Source organism: Thunnus albacares, chromosome 17, assembly GCF_914725855.1.
Source record: "Thunnus albacares chromosome 17, fThuAlb1.1, whole genome shotgun sequence".
NCBI classification, from domain to species: domain Eukaryota; kingdom Metazoa; phylum Chordata; class Actinopteri; order Scombriformes; family Scombridae; genus Thunnus; species Thunnus albacares.
Genome location: NC_058122.1, coordinates 30,317,501 through 30,335,773, shown reverse-complemented (window position 1 = coordinate 30,335,773; position 18,273 = coordinate 30,317,501). Strand labels below are relative to the sequence as shown.

Below are 18,273 nucleotides of genomic sequence, written 5' to 3'. Positions count from 1 at the left end.
TGAAAAGAGAAGAAGAGATTCATTCATCACTTCCTGTTTCTGTCTTGTGTTTTCATCCCTCCATCCTCACACTGCAGGAGGGATGGGGGGGGGGGGGGGGTTTCTGGGTAATGAAGTCCTTGGGCAGCAGGCTGGTCCTGTCGGTCATCAATCAGCCAATCAGATTCAAAGACCAACTCCCTAACAACCTCTTAGCAACCACCCACATCACCATCACACAACAATGATTTGTTGAATTACGGACGAGGAATTCGATGACATAAAGAAATCACTCAACTGAATGTTGGAAGAGATTCTCTAAACAACAACAACCGATTATGGAGTTGATGGGAGAGATCAAAATGTTGAGTAGGATAAGAGGATCGGAGTGCTGAATGTCAGACCTGCAGCGGTACTCCTGCATGAATGACCTGAACTGGACTCCCTGGAGTGACAGGTGATTGTTTTCTTTAATGACTAAGGCATATCCATGGACAGCAGCGTTATTGTCGTCCTCTCCCTAGAAAAGACAAACGCGAGACACCTGCCATAATGAACAGACTGCTCAGACAAGAGAGACAGCTGAAGGGATCCGACATGTACGTGAATGAACAAGAAAAAATGCTGACATTGCCAGAAGAAGAAGCACGCTTCCTGAGAAAACAGAACAAGATCCAATCAACACGGACAGCAAACTGCGAGGTTTTCATAAAACTGAATGTGTCACCAGAGGACGCAAAAGTGCTGGTCATCAGGGAGAGAACTGGACCAGAACCAGTGATGACAGCTGCTGTAAATGGGTGCTTACCTGATCTCAGGACAGCTCAGTAATGGAGAGTGAAGATAATACTGACTGTTCCCAATATCAGGTCCAACAAGGACGTTAAAACTTACAACATAATGAGACACAAAACATGAGATGCATTTAACTCGTTTAAAGAAGACCTAATGAAACAACTGATTGGAATAAAGTCTGTAAAAGATGTAAATGAAGCGTATGAGACATTTTTGTCCATAACAGCTGCTCTCTATGAAAATAATTGTCCTCTAGTAAAGAAAGTAGGGAAACTGTGGCTAACTAAGAAAACACAGGCAAGAAGAAAAAATTAGTATATAAAGAATTTTTAAAGAAAAGAACAAAAGAGGCAGAAGATACTTATAAGAAATATAAAAACTAAACTGACAAATATTATGAGAAGCAGCAAAAGGGATTATTACAGCAACTTACTGGAGGACAACAGAAATAATGTTAAAAACACATGGAAAGTATTGAATGACATTAAAAATTAAACAAGACAAACAGGAAACTATTTTCTGACAAAGAATAATACAACTATTGATGAACGGACTTAGTTGAAGATGAAATGAATGATTGTTTTGTGGGTGTTGGTCCTGGTTTGGATGAGCAGACTACAAAGACTAGAAGTAGAGATGATAAATAATTCGATGTTTATAACGAACAGACAGAAAGGAAATTATTGACATTGTTAAATCATTTAAGAATAAAAAACAGACTGGAAACAATTTGATACGTTCATATAACATAACATAACATGTTCTCTCTAAAGACTGTTTCTTTACTTTCACACTTATAAAAAATACTGGAAAATATTCTATACAAGACAACTATGTGTGTGTGTGTCTGTGTGTGTGTGTGTGTGTGTGTGTGTGTCTGTGTGTGTGTGTGTGTGTGTGTGTGTGTGTGTGTGTGTGTGTCTCTGTGTGTGTGTGTGTGTGTGTGTGTGTGTGTGTGTGTGTGTGTGTGTGTGTGTCTCTGTGTGTGTGTGTCTGTGTGTGTGTGTGTGTGTGTGTGTCTCTGTGTGTGTGTGTGTGTGTGTGTGTGTGTCTGTGTGTGTGTGTGTGTGTGTGTGTCTGTGTGTGTGTGTGTGTGTGTGTGTGTGTGTGTGTGTGTGTGTGTGTGTGTCTCTGTGTGTGTGTGTGTGTGTGTGTGTCTGTGTGTGTGTGTGTGTGTGTGTGTGTGTGTGTCTGTGTGTGTGTGTGTGTGTGTGTGTGTGTCTCTGTGTGTGTGTGTGTGTGTGTGTGTGTGTGTCTCTGTGTGTGTGTGTGTGTGTGTGTGTGTGTGTGTGTCTCTGTGTGTGTGTGTGTGTGTGTGTGTGTGTGTGTGTGTGTGTGTGTGTCTCTGTGTGTGTGTGTGTGTGTGTGTGTGTGTGTGTGTCTGTGTGTGTGTGTGTGTGAGTGTGTGTGTGTGTGTGTGTGTCTGTGTGTGTGTGTGTGTGTGTGTGTGTCTGTGTGTGTGTGTGTGTGTGTGTGATTGGCTGACAGATGTGATCCTCTGACCTCGTTACCAGCAGCTGTTTTTTCACATCAGGTCACATGACTCAACATGAGCAGAAACATGTAACATGTATGTAACATATATTTACATGTATGTAACATATATGTGTGTCGAGGGTTGATCTCAGTTTACTGATAAAACTATTTACAATAAAAACACGAGGAGGTTAAAACGTGTGCAGACGTGTCAGATCAGCAGTACGACAGCGTTTCCTGACAGTTTGCTCTGGAACATCCTGCTGCCAGTAAAAACGACCCAGCAGTGATCAGACAAACCTGCATCCACAGCTGCAGAGATGTTAGCAGACCAGTTATTACTGTTATGAGCAGGCTGAGTAACATGTTGAATAAAATTCATACAGTTAAACAAATTTAAATATTCTGAAGCAAACGAGTCTGATTGATCGTCAACAGTTAAAATCACCTAAAATAAAATCGTTGTTGTTGTTGGTTTGGATCGTTGACAGTAATTCTGTCTGAAATAAAAGAAGTGCATCGTTTGGGTCTGTAAACTGTCATATAGAGTATAATACTAATATATAAACTGCTAAAAATAAAAGTGATGTAACCATCAAATGTAATGTCCTCAAAACCAAGTGAGGCTGAGAGGACGCTGCTGTACCTTCATCTCCTCCTGGAGGAAGATGAAGGCTTCAGTGAGAGCAGCTGGTCTCGCTTAAAAACATACAATCAATATTATTATCAACAATCAGGTCATTAATAAGAAATGTAAGAAATTTAAAAGTGCTGTATTCAGGGTCACTGGTGAGATCTTCTTGATGGTGGATTAACAGATGTAATTATTAAAATTCACACCCTGAGTTTGTTTGATGTTTTGTTTTGCAGTGATTATAAATAAGCCTGTCAGAAACACTGATGAAGGATTTCACTGTTGGAAAACAGGCTCCAGGATGAAAAATACCAAAGTTAATAACTTTATCTGTATAGCAGCTTCCCAGCAAGGATGCAGCCAAAAGTGTTTCACAAATAAGTGAAAAAAACACAACAGTCTGAACACAGTACAGTAAAACATAAATAAAGACAGCAGACGTTGATCACAGATAATATTATAATAACAGGATATTTTATATTGTAGCAGGAGAATAAAACCTGCTGCTGTTCAGTCTGAATATTCTGATATGTTGGATATATGTTTTCTGCTCGGCTGCTTCGTGTCTCGTTGATGAGTCGATGCTGCGAAGCGTCACAGCACAAACAGCCGCCTGCAGGCAGGAAGCTGCTAAACATCCTGTCTGCACCACTGACATCACTATCATGTTATTATCATGTTATTATCATGTTATTATCATGTTATTATCATGTTATTATCATGTTATTATCATGTTGCTCTGACAACTGTCTGACCAACGACTGAAAGCAGAAAACTTCTGTTCAAAACATTTAAACGGCCCGTTTTGTAACACGACTGCATAAAAAGCACGAAATATTCACTAAAAGTCACCGTGTTAAAACGTGACCCAGTCTGGGCGCTCTGTAGTCCGACTGAATCCAACTCTGGCGGCTTTTCCTCCTCGCTGGGATCCGATTGTGCAGATCTGAACTCACATTCAGACCAGAACTACGATCCCACCGACTACCAGGAGAACTCTGCCAGTTGTAGCCAGGAACGCTTTGCATGCTGGGATGTTGATGAGTGAATTTAGTTGTTAACAACTCGCTGCAGAATGAATCGAGGTCACACCTGGACGAGCAGGTAGAACGTCGTATTAACCAGCGGAGCGTCTTCATCACCTTCTTCCTGTCTTTACATTCATAGTCCCGCCCCACATACACCCGGCCAATGAGGAGAGAGAACGTTCTCACCCGGCCAATGAGGAGAGGACGTTCTCACCCGGCCAATGAAAGGAGAGGACGTTCTCACCTGGCAGTATTTGTACTGTGTTTTCAGTGAGATACTAGTAGTATTTGTACTGTGTTTTCAGTGAGATACTAGTAGTATTTGTACTGTGTTTTCAGTGAGATACTAGCAGTATTTGTACTGTGTTTTCAGTGAGATACTAGCAGTATTTGTACTGTGTTTTCAGTGAGATACTAGCAGTATTTGTACTGTGTTTTCAGTGAGATACTAGCAGTATTTGTACTGTGTTTTCAGTGAGATACTAGTAGTATTTGTACTGTGTTTTCAGTGAGATACTAGTAGTATTTGTACTGTGTTTTCAGTGAGATACTAGTAGTATTTGTACTGTGTTTTCAGTGAGATACTAGTAGTATTTGTACTGTGTTTTCAGTGAGATACTAGTAGTATTTGTACTGTGTTTTCAGTGAGATATTGGCAGTATTTGTACTGTGTTTTCAGTGAGATACTAGCAGTATTTGTACTGTGTTTTCAGTGAGATACTAGCAGTATTTGTACTGTGTTTTCAGTGAGATACTAGCAGTATTTGTACTGTGTTTTCAGTGAGATACTAGCAGTATTTGTACTGTGTTTTCAGTGAGATACTAGTAGTATTTGTACTGTGTTTTCAGTGAGATACTAGCAGTATTTGTACTGTGTTTGGGGTTTTGGAAGCAGAACATGGAGTTGGATGTTGTTGCCATGGTGACTGCACTGATCCAGAGTCACACAGAGACCTGATGTGAACGTCTTTGATGTGGAAACGTTTTGAGGATGAAGCTGGTTTGTTATTTGTGCTGCAGGATGACGAGTCGACACAGATGTTAATAAACCACCACGCGTGATCACTATGATCAATATTCAGCTGTGGAGAACTGATCAATAATCTGATCAGAAAATAAGGAACATTTCCGTTATTCATCAGAGCTGAAGAGAAACAGAGACCTGCTCATTACATTACAGAAGCATTCCTGTTAAGACGTTCATTGGTTTTTATTGATTGATTATGGGTTATTAGTTGTAACCTCGGCTTTGTGAGCAGCTGCTGTGCTGCCTTCACTGTCCTCTGTTCCTCTGAGCGTCCTGGCAGCTGATCCTCGGGGACTTCAGAGGAACGTGACTCCAGTAAAATGTGGGACAGCTGCTCTGTTTCAGTTTGTTTCCTCACAGCCAGGACAGGAAAGAAACGCCGCAGCCCGACAGCCAATCACAGGACGGCACCAAGCAAACAATAAACATGAGACACACAGTCACTGCAGCTTCAATATGAGGTGTGTTGAGGTAAATCCTCCCTGCTGTTGTTACTCCACTTCAGAACTCATTCTCTGGTCGCTGCTGTGTATTAATACAACACTCATTATATTATTTACAGCGTGATGCATCACTTCATACAGTTTAGATGGTTTCCATTCAAACCTCAACAGTGTTTCTATATGAGAGGAGGTGCACTGCCATATGGCCGACGCCCCCCGGGACCTCTTATCCAATCAGATTACGCGCACGCACACACACACACACACACACACACACACACACACACACACACACTGTGTGAATGTGCTGCTGTAAATCTGTTTCACTGAACTGTTTATGTTATTTTGACTGTATTTTTTAATTTTGTCTTTCATGCCGTCACTCGTCAGCTGATGGTGGACAGTCAGTCAACAGAAAGCATCATGTCCAATGAACATGATCAATATCTGAGAAACGTTCATCAATCATATTCTCAGTGATAGTATCAGGTGCATTTGAACCACGTCAGGATCACTACGTTATTATTTCATTATTGTTTATGTTCTCAGCTCTGCTTCTCTCCCAGAATGCCGCTGGATTTCAGAAGCTGCTGTTTCAGTGAACCTGCAGATTATAAACCAGTAACTGTGGTGGGGAGACTTTACTGGGACCAGTTTCAACCACGTCAGAGACACTTTCAGAACCCAGAGCTCCAAAAACAAAAAGATTCAATAATTGAGTAGCAGGACATCAGCTGCTGTTTGTTGTTGTTGTTGTTGTTGTTGTTGTTGTTGTCGGTCTCTCCATGATTACGTTTTCTGTCAGTTAAATTAGGAGCATCAGGACTTAACTCAACTTATCAATTATAGCAATACAACATTTTTTTGATAGACACTTTACATACGAGGCGGCTGTGGCTCAGGAGGAAGAGCGGGTCGTCCACTAATCGGTGGTTCGATTCCCGGCTCCTCCAGTGTTGAAAGTGTCTTTAACCAAGATACTGAACCCCAAGTTGCATAATTTATATAATAATAATTATATAATAATAATTTATTTATTTGTGTATTTCTTAGTATCACAGCTAGTCTTCCTGGGGTCCACATTTAAAAACATACATTAAACATTACAGTCAACACAAATGGCATACAAAAGCCATATATTAGAGAATAATGTTAATATATATGAGTAGAACTTACACAGCAAAAACTACAAATCAGCATATGCATAGCATCCTGCAAATATGTTGTTCCTACGTGTGTCCTTATTTGCTTTTTAAACATTGATTTCTGTGTTAACTTAGTCAGTGACAGTGGTAAAGAAGTCCATGTTTTCATTTCTCTTCATGCTACTGTGCGTTTATGGAAATTAGTATTTGCCTTGGGAAGTGAAAACCGGCCTTCTGTTGCCTGTCTAGTGGCATCTACTACTCTAATATGTGTTTTAAGTGACTGTGCTGGATTTGGATTGTAAAACTTTTCATGTTGAGAGTAGCAGCGCAGCGATCAGGAGTGCATGCTACTGATAGTAGTCTAGTACGGACACCAGAGAGCAAGGCCTTGTTCTGTACTAGCTGAAGTTTGTTTATATCTGGAAACATTTAAACAGCTGATGGAGGTCAGCTGATCGGTCAGCTGATGGAGGTCAGCTGATCGGTCAGCTGATGGAGGTCAGCTGACCGATCTTTATAAATCAGTGGGAATTTTCTCAGTATGTTGTGTTTGCAAAGGTGATTTCAGCATTGACTTTGTTCTCAGATGTTTTTATGAATGAATGAAGCTACGTGTGCGTATCTCCCTGCAGTGGGAGGTCTGAGGTCAAAGGTCAGGGTTGTGATGTGAGTTTGAACACAACAGGAAACTGTTTCATTACGTCAGACTGAAGAAAAGATATTTTAGAGGAAGACAAATGTTTTACTGACACATTTTGCAACTTGCTGGGTTTAAATCAACAATATTTTCATCATGTTGACAGAAAACATAATTCAGTTTAATTTCCTTCTAAATGTGTTTTTCAGGTTGTTGGTTAGAAATGAGACGTTGTTTTCATCTTAAACCTGCCAAACAGTCTGCAGGAACACCGACTCCTCCCACTGTGTGTGTGTGTGTGTGTATGTGTGTGTGTGTGTGTGTATTAATATGTGTGTGTATTAATGTGTGTGTGTGTGTGTGTGTGTGTGTGTGTGTGTGTATTAATATGTGTGTGTGTATTAATGTGTGTGTGTGTGTGTGTGTGTGTGTGTGTGTGTGTGTGTGTATTAATGTGTGTGTTTGTGTGTATGTGTGTGTGTGTGTGTGTGTGTGTGTGTGTGTGTGTGTGTGTGTGTGTATTAATGTGTGTGTTTGTGTGTATGTGTGTGTGTGTGTGTGTGTGTGTGTGTGTGTATTAATGTGTGTGTGTATTAATCACGCTGAGTGAATCATGAATCAGTGAATAATTAACAAACATCATCTCAGACAGAACAGCTGATTAATCGTCAATCAGGAGTGTAATTGATGATTAATGGATGAGGATCAGTTGAACAGATCATCATGACGACATCTGCTGGATAGAAACTGAGCAGCCGTCATGTGACTGAATGATGAACCAGACACACTCCCTCTGACGTCGTTCTTTATTATCATTATTTTTCACTTTTATTACTTTGATATTTTTGTCCTGTTTTGTCTCAGGAGACGGCGTCTGATATTAAACGTGGCTCTGAAAGAGTCTGGACCTCAGACCGGCCTCCGTCTGTCTGTTGCTGACTTTAGTTTGACAGAAGATAGAAAGTTGTTTGAGAAGCAAACTGAGTGAAAAAACTAAACTTGTGATTATAATCAAACCATCTCTTAACAAAATGTATTCAAACATAAAAAGAATCCAGAAGGAAAACTTAGCAGTACAATAACAGACGTATATAACAATATAATAAGCAGGTTTCAAAGGAATTAAAGCTGCAAACATGATGTTTCATGTCATGTTGACACTCTCATATAACAGCAATAATCTAGAAAACTGTTGAAAACATCAACAGAACCAGAAGAAGAATTTATCAGATGAACTGTGACGTCAGTAACTCAGATCTTCATCACCCTGATCTTCATCACCCTGATCTTCATCACCCTGATCTTCATCACCCTGCTTCTAGAAAGCCTTTTATTAATGTTTTCTATTTCATTGCTGTATTTTACTCTTTATATCTTATTTTATTGTAGAATATTTTATCCTATTTTATTTGTTTTCAGAATTGCTTGTGACTTAATTATTGACTTAAAATTATTATTTTATGGTGTTTTCATTTAGTTTGAATCTTTTGTGTTTTTATTTGTGTCCTGTTGTGTTCTTGCTGTAAAGAACTTTGCAACTGTAGTATTATTATTACTATTATTATTATTATGCTGGAAGACCTAACACAGAATATTAATTATTTTACTTGTGTATTCATTCACAGGTTTTCACTTGTTCTTGTGACAAACAGCTCAGGTTGAATTCTGAAGCTGTTATTCTGTTTCTGTCGCAGGTGGTGTGTGTGTGTGTGTTGCTGACTAGACGAGTTTCTGCAGCTGAGTTAACCTGCGAAACTTTAATCCTGCTGTCCACCAACCTGACAGGTACGGTCCTGTCTGTCCCCCTGTGTACTTTAATGAACTATTTAAACATACTGATCTCTTCTGTCTCTCTGCCTGTCTGTCTCTCAGCGAGGACGTTGACATTACTAAACCAGACGTTCACCATCAGTAACAGCTCAGGTTTGTACAGCTGTCTGAAATTTAACCTTTAACCTCTGTAATATAAACAAGAGTATCATCAGTAAACAACCGGGTCCAGCTTTCTGCAGTCTTCACTTACTTAGGGACATGTACTGTCTGTAGTTTTGGTTAAAACTGGATGGACACATGAAGGATCCCTCTGGGTTACCCGGGACTACTGATTCTGAACTGCCCAAGATCAACCTTTAATACTTTGGAGTGCTGGTCTACCTTGGGCCACAGGGGACTACCCTGAACAAACAGCACTAACCTAAACTACCTCAGGACAGTGTGAATTACCTGCTCCCTAAGGCAGCATACCTAGGGCTACCCTGACCACACAGGAGTACCTTTAAGTACCCGGGATAACCACAACAACAGAGGACTACACAAGAGTACCTAGAAGTACCCTGACTACACAAGAGTAACTTTAAGTGCCCAGGATAACCACAACAACAGAGGAGTACCCTTTAGTACCTAGAAGTACCCTGACTACACAAGAGTACCTTTAAGTACCCGGGATAACCACAACAACAGAGGAGTACCCTTTAGTACCTAGAAGTACCCTGACTACACAAGAGTACCTAGAAGTACCCTGACTACACAAGAGTACCTTTAAGTACCCAGGATAACCACAACAACAGAGGAGTACCCTTTAGTACCTAGAAGTACCCTGACTACACAAGAGTACCTTTAAGTACCCGGGATAACCACAACAACCGAGGACTACACAAGAGTACCTAGAAGTACCCTGACTACACAAGAGTACCTTTAAGCACCTGGGATAACCACAACAACCGAGGACTACACAAGAGTACCTAGAAGTACCCTAACTACACAAGAGTAACTTTAAGTGGCCAGGATAACCACAACAACCGAGGACTACACAAAAGTACCTAGAAGTACCCTGACTACACAAGAGTACCTAGAAGTACCCTGACTACACAAGAGTACCTTTAAGTACCCAGGATAACCACAACAACAGAGGAGTACCCTTTAGTACCTAGAAGTACCCTGACTACACAAGAGTACCTTTAAGTACCCAGGATAACCACAACAACAGAGGAGTACCCTTTAGTACCTAGAAGTACCCTGACTACACAAGAGTACCTTTAAGTACCCGGGATAACCACAACAACCGAGGACTACACAAGAGTACCTAGAAGTACCCTGACTACACAAGAGTACCTTTAAGCACCTGGGATAACCACAACAACCGAGGACTACACAAGAGTACCTAGAAGTACCCTAACCACACAAGAGTAACTTTAAGTGGCCAGGATAACCACAACAACCGAGGACTACACAAGAGTACCTAGAAGTACCCTAACTACACAAGAGTAACTTTAAGTGGCCAGGATAACCACAACAACCGAGGACTACACAAAAGTACCTAGAAGTACCCTGACTACACAAGAGTACCTAGAAGTACCCTGACTACACAAGAGTACCTTTAAGTACCCAGGATAACCACAACAACAGAGGAGTACCCTTTAGTACCTAGAAGTACCCTGACTACACAAGAGTACCTTTAAGTACCCAGGATAACCACAACAACAGAGGAGTACCCTTTAGTACCTAGAAGTACCCTGACTACACAAGAGTACCTTTAAGTACCCGGGATAACCACAACAACCGAGGACTACACAAGAGTACCTAGAAGTACCCTGACTACACAAGAGTACCTTTAAGCACCTGGGATAACCACAACAACCGAGGACTACACAAGAGTACCTAGAAGTACCCTAACTACACAAGAGTAACTTTAAGTGGCCAGGATAACCACAACAACCGAGGACTACACAAAAGTACCTAGAAGTACCCTGACTACACAAGAGTACCTAGAAGTACCCTGACTACACAAGAGTACCTTTAAGTACCCAGGATAACCACAACAACAGAGGAGTACCCTTTAGTACCTAGAAGTACCCTGACTACACAAGAGTACCTTTAAGTACCCGGGATAACCACAACAACCGAGGACTACACAAGAGTACCTAGAAGTACCTTGACTACACAAGAGTACCTTTAAGCACCTGGGATAACCACAACAACCGAGGACTACACAAGAGTACCTAGAAGTACCCTGACTACACAAGAGTAACTTTAAGTGGCCAGGATAACCACAACAACAGAGGAGTCCTTTAGTACCTAGAAGTACCCTTACTACACAAGAGTACTTGTAAAATCCCAGGACTCCCTCTGACTACAGAGTGTCCAGGACTACACTAACTGGACAAGAGTGCCCCTAAGTGCCCATGATTACCCTGACTACACAGGAATACCCTCAAATCCCCTGGACTACAATGACAATCCAGCACTACACTCAGGTACCCCAGACCACCCGGGACCACCCAGGACCATCAAGGACTACCAAGGCATACCATGGAGTACCCCAGAATATTAGAGTTTACTTCAGAGTACCATGTGTGATTGAAGCTCCTTCTTGCTACATAACAGCTAATAACACGTCCACGATTCATACCTCAATTTCATCAGATTCCTTTTGACCGAAAGGGTTTTACTGTGAAGCAGGTGAGGGAGTGGGAGCGCCGGGGGGGGGGGGATGTTTAAATCTGTACACTCTCAGTAAGCTTACTGCATCTAAAAGATGCATTATTTTACAATATAAAATCCACAAACTCACAGTCTGCCTGTTTGCAGGTCTGTACTGTGACCTGTCTGTGGACGGTATAGGAACCTGTTGGCCTCGCAGTGCAGCTGGAGAGCTGATTTCCAGACCCTGTCCTGAGCAGTTCAACGGCATCTACTACAATACCACCAGTACGTACCTGTCTTATTTCTCTACCTGTCTGTCTGTTAGTGGATCTGGACCCTACAAAGGTAGAAGACGATATCTGTGAAGGCAGAACACATGTTGTAATATCAACAACAGTAAGGATGACTGTGTGTCAGCAGGGGAGTCACTGGTCTGGATCAAATGGGAAAGGGTATCTGGTTTCGTGTTCTTCGAGCCAGAGTGGCAGACGAAGGTGAAGTTGAACTAGTTGAAAAGCGTCGCCGACCCGGCTTGGCAGGAATTCAGCCGTCTGGCCGTGTGAATGTATTCTAGGTTGTTGTGGTCGTTCCAGACCACAAACAGCTGCCTCCACTCCTGCAGGGCTAGCTTGAAGGGTAACAGTTCGGTCACTGCGTAGATCCTCTGCAGGGGGCAGCTTGTAGGAGAACAATGGACAGACTGCTGGGACCCGCTCCAACGGTGTCGACCTCCACCACAAACTGGTGTGAAGAGTCTGGGAGGATGAGGAGTGGAGCAGGAAAGCGTGAAACTGGTTCCCAGCAGCCTCTGAAGGACAGACTGCACATGTTCAACTTGTTCCTGTGTCATCCAAGTGAACAAATGTCAAGACAAATTTCACTTTAGGTATTTATTTAGTCATTTTGTTATTATTAGTACCAATCACAGCTGAGCACTGCGTGATCTCACTGATGTACAGAAACACAGCGAGCAGCTGAGCGGAGGAGGATCTGAGTTTCTCCTGCCAAATGGACAAATTACAGTGTGTGTGTGTGTATGTGTGTGTGTGTGTGTGTGTGTGTGTGTGTGTGTGAGTCACTTGTAAACTAGCTGTAGCTCATGTCTCTCTCCGCCTCCTTCATCATCATCATCCCAGAGAAATACCCTCGCTCTCTTCCCTCTCTTGCCACTGATTGGCAGAGCAGCTGAACCTTGACTTATTGTTCCGGAGGGGGGGGGGGGGGGGGGGGGGGGCAGTGACAGTGTGGGGGCCACATTACAGTCCTGCTGTTGTCATAGTAACGCTGTAGATGCTTATGGCTCACAGATCAATTAATTCATCAGTCATCAGTGTGGGAGTTTCTCATCTTCAGGAACAATCTGATCACTTTCACTTGTTATTGATTGATTCGATATTAACATTTTTTTCATTCTTGAACTTCAAAACAAAACAATCTACAGCTCTATGATACCTGATCAAAAGCTCCAGAATAGCCATTGAGTGAACCTTAATAACTGATGTTTCCATCAGAAACAACTAGTGATCACAACTCTGACTCATCATCAGCTTTAAGTTGATATTTTGAACTTGTCAGCAAACTGTTGCTTATTTCCACATCCAGCAGTTACGGGGCAACATTATCATTCATGTTTCTGTCCACCTGGTGAATAAAAGTCCAATATTCACTCTCTTTTAGCTCTGTTTTTGCTCTCTACCAACTCCTGAGGGAAATATCTGGCTCTTTAGCTGCTAAATGCTCCACTATGTTCACCAGCTAGTCGACAGCTAACTGTGTCTGTTTGCCGTCTGGTGCTGAGCAGGTAGTGTACAGCAGCTTTTTACAGCTTTTTCTCTGAAAAAAGCTGCCTGATATGACCCAAAACGACGGTATGAGACGCTGAGAGTGAACCAGAACAGTAAAGTTGCAGCCGGACAGATAAACAATGAGCTGAAACTCACTATAAAGCTCCATAAAGCTGAGAGGAGGAGCTGCAGACTCTATAATATAAATATAATTCTCTGTAGGTTCATCACTACGAGCCAATAAGACATTAAACACTGACACATCAGACAGATAAAGCTTAGAGAAGTGAGTTTGTGACTAGAGGGTCATCAGTTCAATCCCCGGACCGGCAGGATGAATCTGGGAAAGTGAGGAAGCTGCCTTCATTACCACCACTGAGGTGCCCTTGAGCAAGGCCCCTAACCCCAGCTGCTCTAATGGAGCTGCCCAGTGGCAGCAGGTCAGACTGTGGTTGTACTGGGCAGCTTCCAGGTGTGAATATGATCAGGACATTCCTGAAAAACAGAAGCCTCCTCTCAGAGAAACTCCCCTGAAATAAATAATGGTTTAAAAAAGTGTTACCGAAATATACATTATTATAGAAATATGTTTTAATATAAAAATATACATTATTATAGAAATATGTTTTAATATAAAAATATACATTATTATAGAAATATGTTTTAATATAAAAATATACATTATTATAGAAATATGTTGTTATAGAACAAACTTTAAACTTTTCTTCTAAATCTCTCACTTTTAGTTCTATTAGTTTGTTATTGGACATATTGATTTAATAAAATTATCTTTATTCCATTATTGTGTGTGTGTGTGTGTGTGTGTGTGTGTGTGTGTGTGTGTGTGTGTGTGTGTGTGTGTGTGTGTGTCTTCAGACCAGGTGTACAGAGAGTGTCAGTCGAACGGCAGCTGGGCTCCTCGAGGAAACTACAGTCAGTGCACCGAGATCATCGTCCTGGTGAGTCATCAATATGATCACTGATGATGATGATGAAGATGAAGAAACCTGTTGAATGTTTTTGTCTGTTTCCTAGCAACAGTCTGTTGTAGTCTCTGAGCCTCTTGAATGTGGAGTGCACTTGACTTTGAAAACTTGAATGAACGAGCTGCACTTGAAAGCAGCATTCAGACAGCAGCTGTAGATGTGTAATTAAAGGTTCAGTCCGTTATTTTAAATCACAATTATAATAACAAATAAACTGAAGATGCTCTGAAGAACTACGGGGGTGCTGGGTGTCCAGCTTAGTTATGATAGTCATTCTTAGGTCAGTTGCCCTTGTATTAAGGTCGTTAGGGCTTGGTACCCAATCTCGGAGTGTGGGGAGGATGATGATATCTCCCCTCTGACCTGTCGTCCTGGCTCCCCCTTGCCGTAGCATGTTCGTTGTACCTCATCAATCATCATCCATATATCCCACAACCTCTGCATGTAGCCCCTCTCATCGGGGTTACTTGTATAGTAGCATAATATATATATATATATATATATATATATATATATATATATATATATATATATATATATATATATATATATAGACACAATATACATATTTACTATAATCATTACATGCAGTTTCTTACCAGCTGTTATTATTCTTGAGGCTGAAGGTCACCTTCTTGGATTCTGATTTGGGAGTTTGGCTCTTCTGTGAAATCAAGACAGAAGAACAGTCACATGATACAGTTCAACATTATTCCAGCAACATGAGAACAGCAGAGCTGCACAGTAAAGAAGAAGAAGAAGTTTGTTGTATTATAGGAGAGATGAGTTATCTCACAAATAAAATGTAAAAGAATCTGATCAGTTTACGGGTGGGACAGAATCGATCACTTGACCGCAGCCAGGTGCTGCAAAGTCTGTCTCTGCAGATCATGTTTGAGACTCTTTATGGATTTTTTCCTCCCAAACGTTTCACTACTGTACTATTTTTAGATTCTACACTTGTATTCTGTCACCTAACAGACCAAAATGCTTCAACTTGAGACTCAGACAGTAAAACGGGCCACCATACTGGCCCAAATAAAAGATGATGTTTATTTCTGGAAGTTACGTTTGCTTTATATTTATAGTGCTGCATCCTTTGTGAGGTTAACTAAAAAGATTTCTGACAAATCTTGAATGCCAGGTGAGAGAGGTGGCACAAAAAAGTCACAAATTAAAACAGACAGATATCTATTAAAAAGCCTTCTGAAAAAGAAGAAGAGTCTTATATTCAGCACTCAGGTTCTGGCAAATTTCATCAGGTCATATGAAACCTGACTTTGATACAAAACAACAGAATTTAAAAAAAATGAAGGAATAAGACAGAAACAAACAGTCTCTCTGTCAGTATCAGTAGTTACACTTCAAGTCATCTGTGTGATTTAACAGTGTTGAACTCCATCAGGCTTCAACATCTGCCGTCATGCAGCAAAACACCGGTAAGACCTGTACAACACCAGTAAGACCTGCACAACACCAGTAAGACCTGCACAACACCAGTAAGATCTGCACAACACCAGTAAGACCTGCACAACACCAGTAAGATCTGCACAACACCAGTAAGACCTGCACAACACCAGTAAGATCTGCACAACACCAGTAAGACCTGCACAACACCAGTAAGACCTGCACAACACCAGTAAGATCTGCACAACACCAGTAAGACCTGCACAACACCAGTAAGATCTGCACAACACCAGTAAGACCTGCACAACACCAGTAAGACCTGCACAACACCAGTAAGACCTGCACAACACCAGTAAGATCTGCACAACACCAGTAAGATCTGCACAACACCAGTAAGACCTGCACAACACCAGTAAGACCTGCACAACACCAGTAAGACCTGCACAACACCAGTAAGATCTGCACAACACCAGTAAGACCTGCACAACACCAGTAAGACCTGCACAACACCAGTAAGACCTGCACAACACCAGTAAGATCTGCACAACACCAGTAAGACCTGCACAACACCAGTAAGATCTGCACAACACCAGTAAGACCTGCACAACACCAGTAAGATCTGCACAACACCAGTAAGACCTGCACAACACCAGTAAGACCTGCACAACACCAGTAAGACCTGCACAACACCAGTAAGACCTGCACAACACCAGTAAGATCTGCACAACACCAGTAAGATCTGCACAACACCAGTAAGACCTGCACAACACCAGTAAGACCTGCACAACACCAGTAAGATCTGCAACCCTGTGTGAGTCAGCAGAGCAGCTGTAAGTGGAGCCATTAAATCCACAAATAGCAGCGTAATGAAGGGTAACAGTGTATCATCAGTATCATTAACAGCTGTGCAGTTTGAAGCTTTTCTTCATGTAAACACAAACAGACGGAATAATTTTCCTCCAGTGTATTTTTCTGGTCTTTATTTTTGGTGACTTGAATTGGAAAAAAATTGTATTAAAGACATGAAAGAGGTTTCATATATACTGTAAAATATGTTCTGGAGGTTTGAACTGAATATTTATTTATTCTGTCATTTCTGTGGGGTTTTTAGATGACATGCAGAAGTTTCTATCTGGCAAAACTGGTCAAATGGTCACACGCTACGGCAGTGACATTTTAATTTAAAAACAATTTACTGAACTTTGAGAGTTTTAGATTATTCTCAGATTTGTGCCTAGTTTATAAAATGTTAAATGGTTTGTCCTCCTCCACTATGTGACTTTGTGTTCACTCTATAACAGTTTGGACCATTTCATCACACTGCATTTAGACATCAGCTTCCTCTGATGAACTCAGTGAACGTTTACCTGATGATATGAAGAGCTGCAGTTCAATCAGCTGTGTGACCACTGAGTCTAGTTTGGTGTTTGTGATGTGCTGTTGTGTGTAGCTTTGTATTTTGTATGGTGTGTTCTGTCTGGGTTTGTTTGTTTGTTTGTTTGTTTTTGCTTTTGCTTTGTACTGTTTGTTGTTGTCTGATGAATATTCAGTAACATAATCCAGGTCTGCACCTTGCAGATGACTGGAAGTGATAATAAAATGAAACATCAGTTATGTGACTGTGCAGAGGCAGCCAGCGAGGTGATTGAGTCTGTATGATGTCACATGATGATGTTACAGGAGAGTTGCAGCGTTTCTATACGGCGTCCGTCCTACTGTGTTTACAGTCATAGATGTATTATAACAGCTGGATACTGCATCCAAAATGGCGTCTATTTGGTCCAATGAGAATTGCTCAGCTGGCGCATACACCAGAAAAGTTTCTAGCCTCTGCGTTGTGCGGCCCACTGAATATGCTCAGTGGCGTTTCCCCTGCTGGCCCCGCCCCCAAGTTCCTGCTCGGCCCACAGACTTTACAATGTGATGATGTAATGGATTTTTAAATTGCTTTTCTCGGCTTGTGGACAGTTTTACAAATATAAAACCTTCAAGGATGGAAACCTTGTAACAGAAAGAGTCGTAATTGACCTTGTTAGCAGTCGGAGGCGTCCTGTCAGCGGTTTTATAATGGAGGTCTATGGAGAAAATGCTGTTTGTTAACCGTAACACCACCAGTGACCACTGGGAGCGGCGCCGTATTCAGCTCTTATTATACATCCATGTTCGACGCCGCACTGCACCGCTTTGTTCTGTGGACCAGTAGAGAACGTCTTCCCCAGGGTCCTAAAGACATCCTCATTACATTACTGTAGAGCAAACTGTATATAGACGACAAACTGGTCATATGTAAGATTAACAGAAACCAGAACACACTCCAGTCAGATGTATGTGTGTGTGTGTGTGTGTGTGTGTCCATATGTTCAGTCACGTGACACTCTGCGTGTCTCTTTCTTTCCCACTGAGAGAATCTGGCGCTTATTCCCTGCTTGTCACTGATTGGACAGAAATGTTGGCTGTTGGCCAATAACAGAGAGGCTCACACACTCACGCACACACCCTCACACACA

General features: G+C 41.6%; 1 protein-coding gene across 1 annotated transcript in view; it reads left to right on the top strand.

Annotated features, from left to right (window-relative positions):
- The first annotated feature begins 576 nt into the window (after positions 1 to 576).
- The window catches only part of crhr1 (corticotropin releasing hormone receptor 1), a 29,363-nt gene continuing 11,666 nt past the window's right edge, over positions 577 to 18,273 (top strand). Inside the window, exons 1-5 of the mRNA XM_044332604.1 lie at positions 577 to 771; positions 8,820 to 8,952; positions 9,040 to 9,090; positions 11,755 to 11,874; positions 14,250 to 14,332. Coding sequence (XP_044188539.1) covers positions 577 to 771; positions 8,820 to 8,952; positions 9,040 to 9,090; positions 11,755 to 11,874; positions 14,250 to 14,332 — 582 coding nt within the window. The remainder of the gene's footprint in view (positions 772 to 8,819; positions 8,953 to 9,039; positions 9,091 to 11,754; positions 11,875 to 14,249; positions 14,333 to 18,273) is intronic.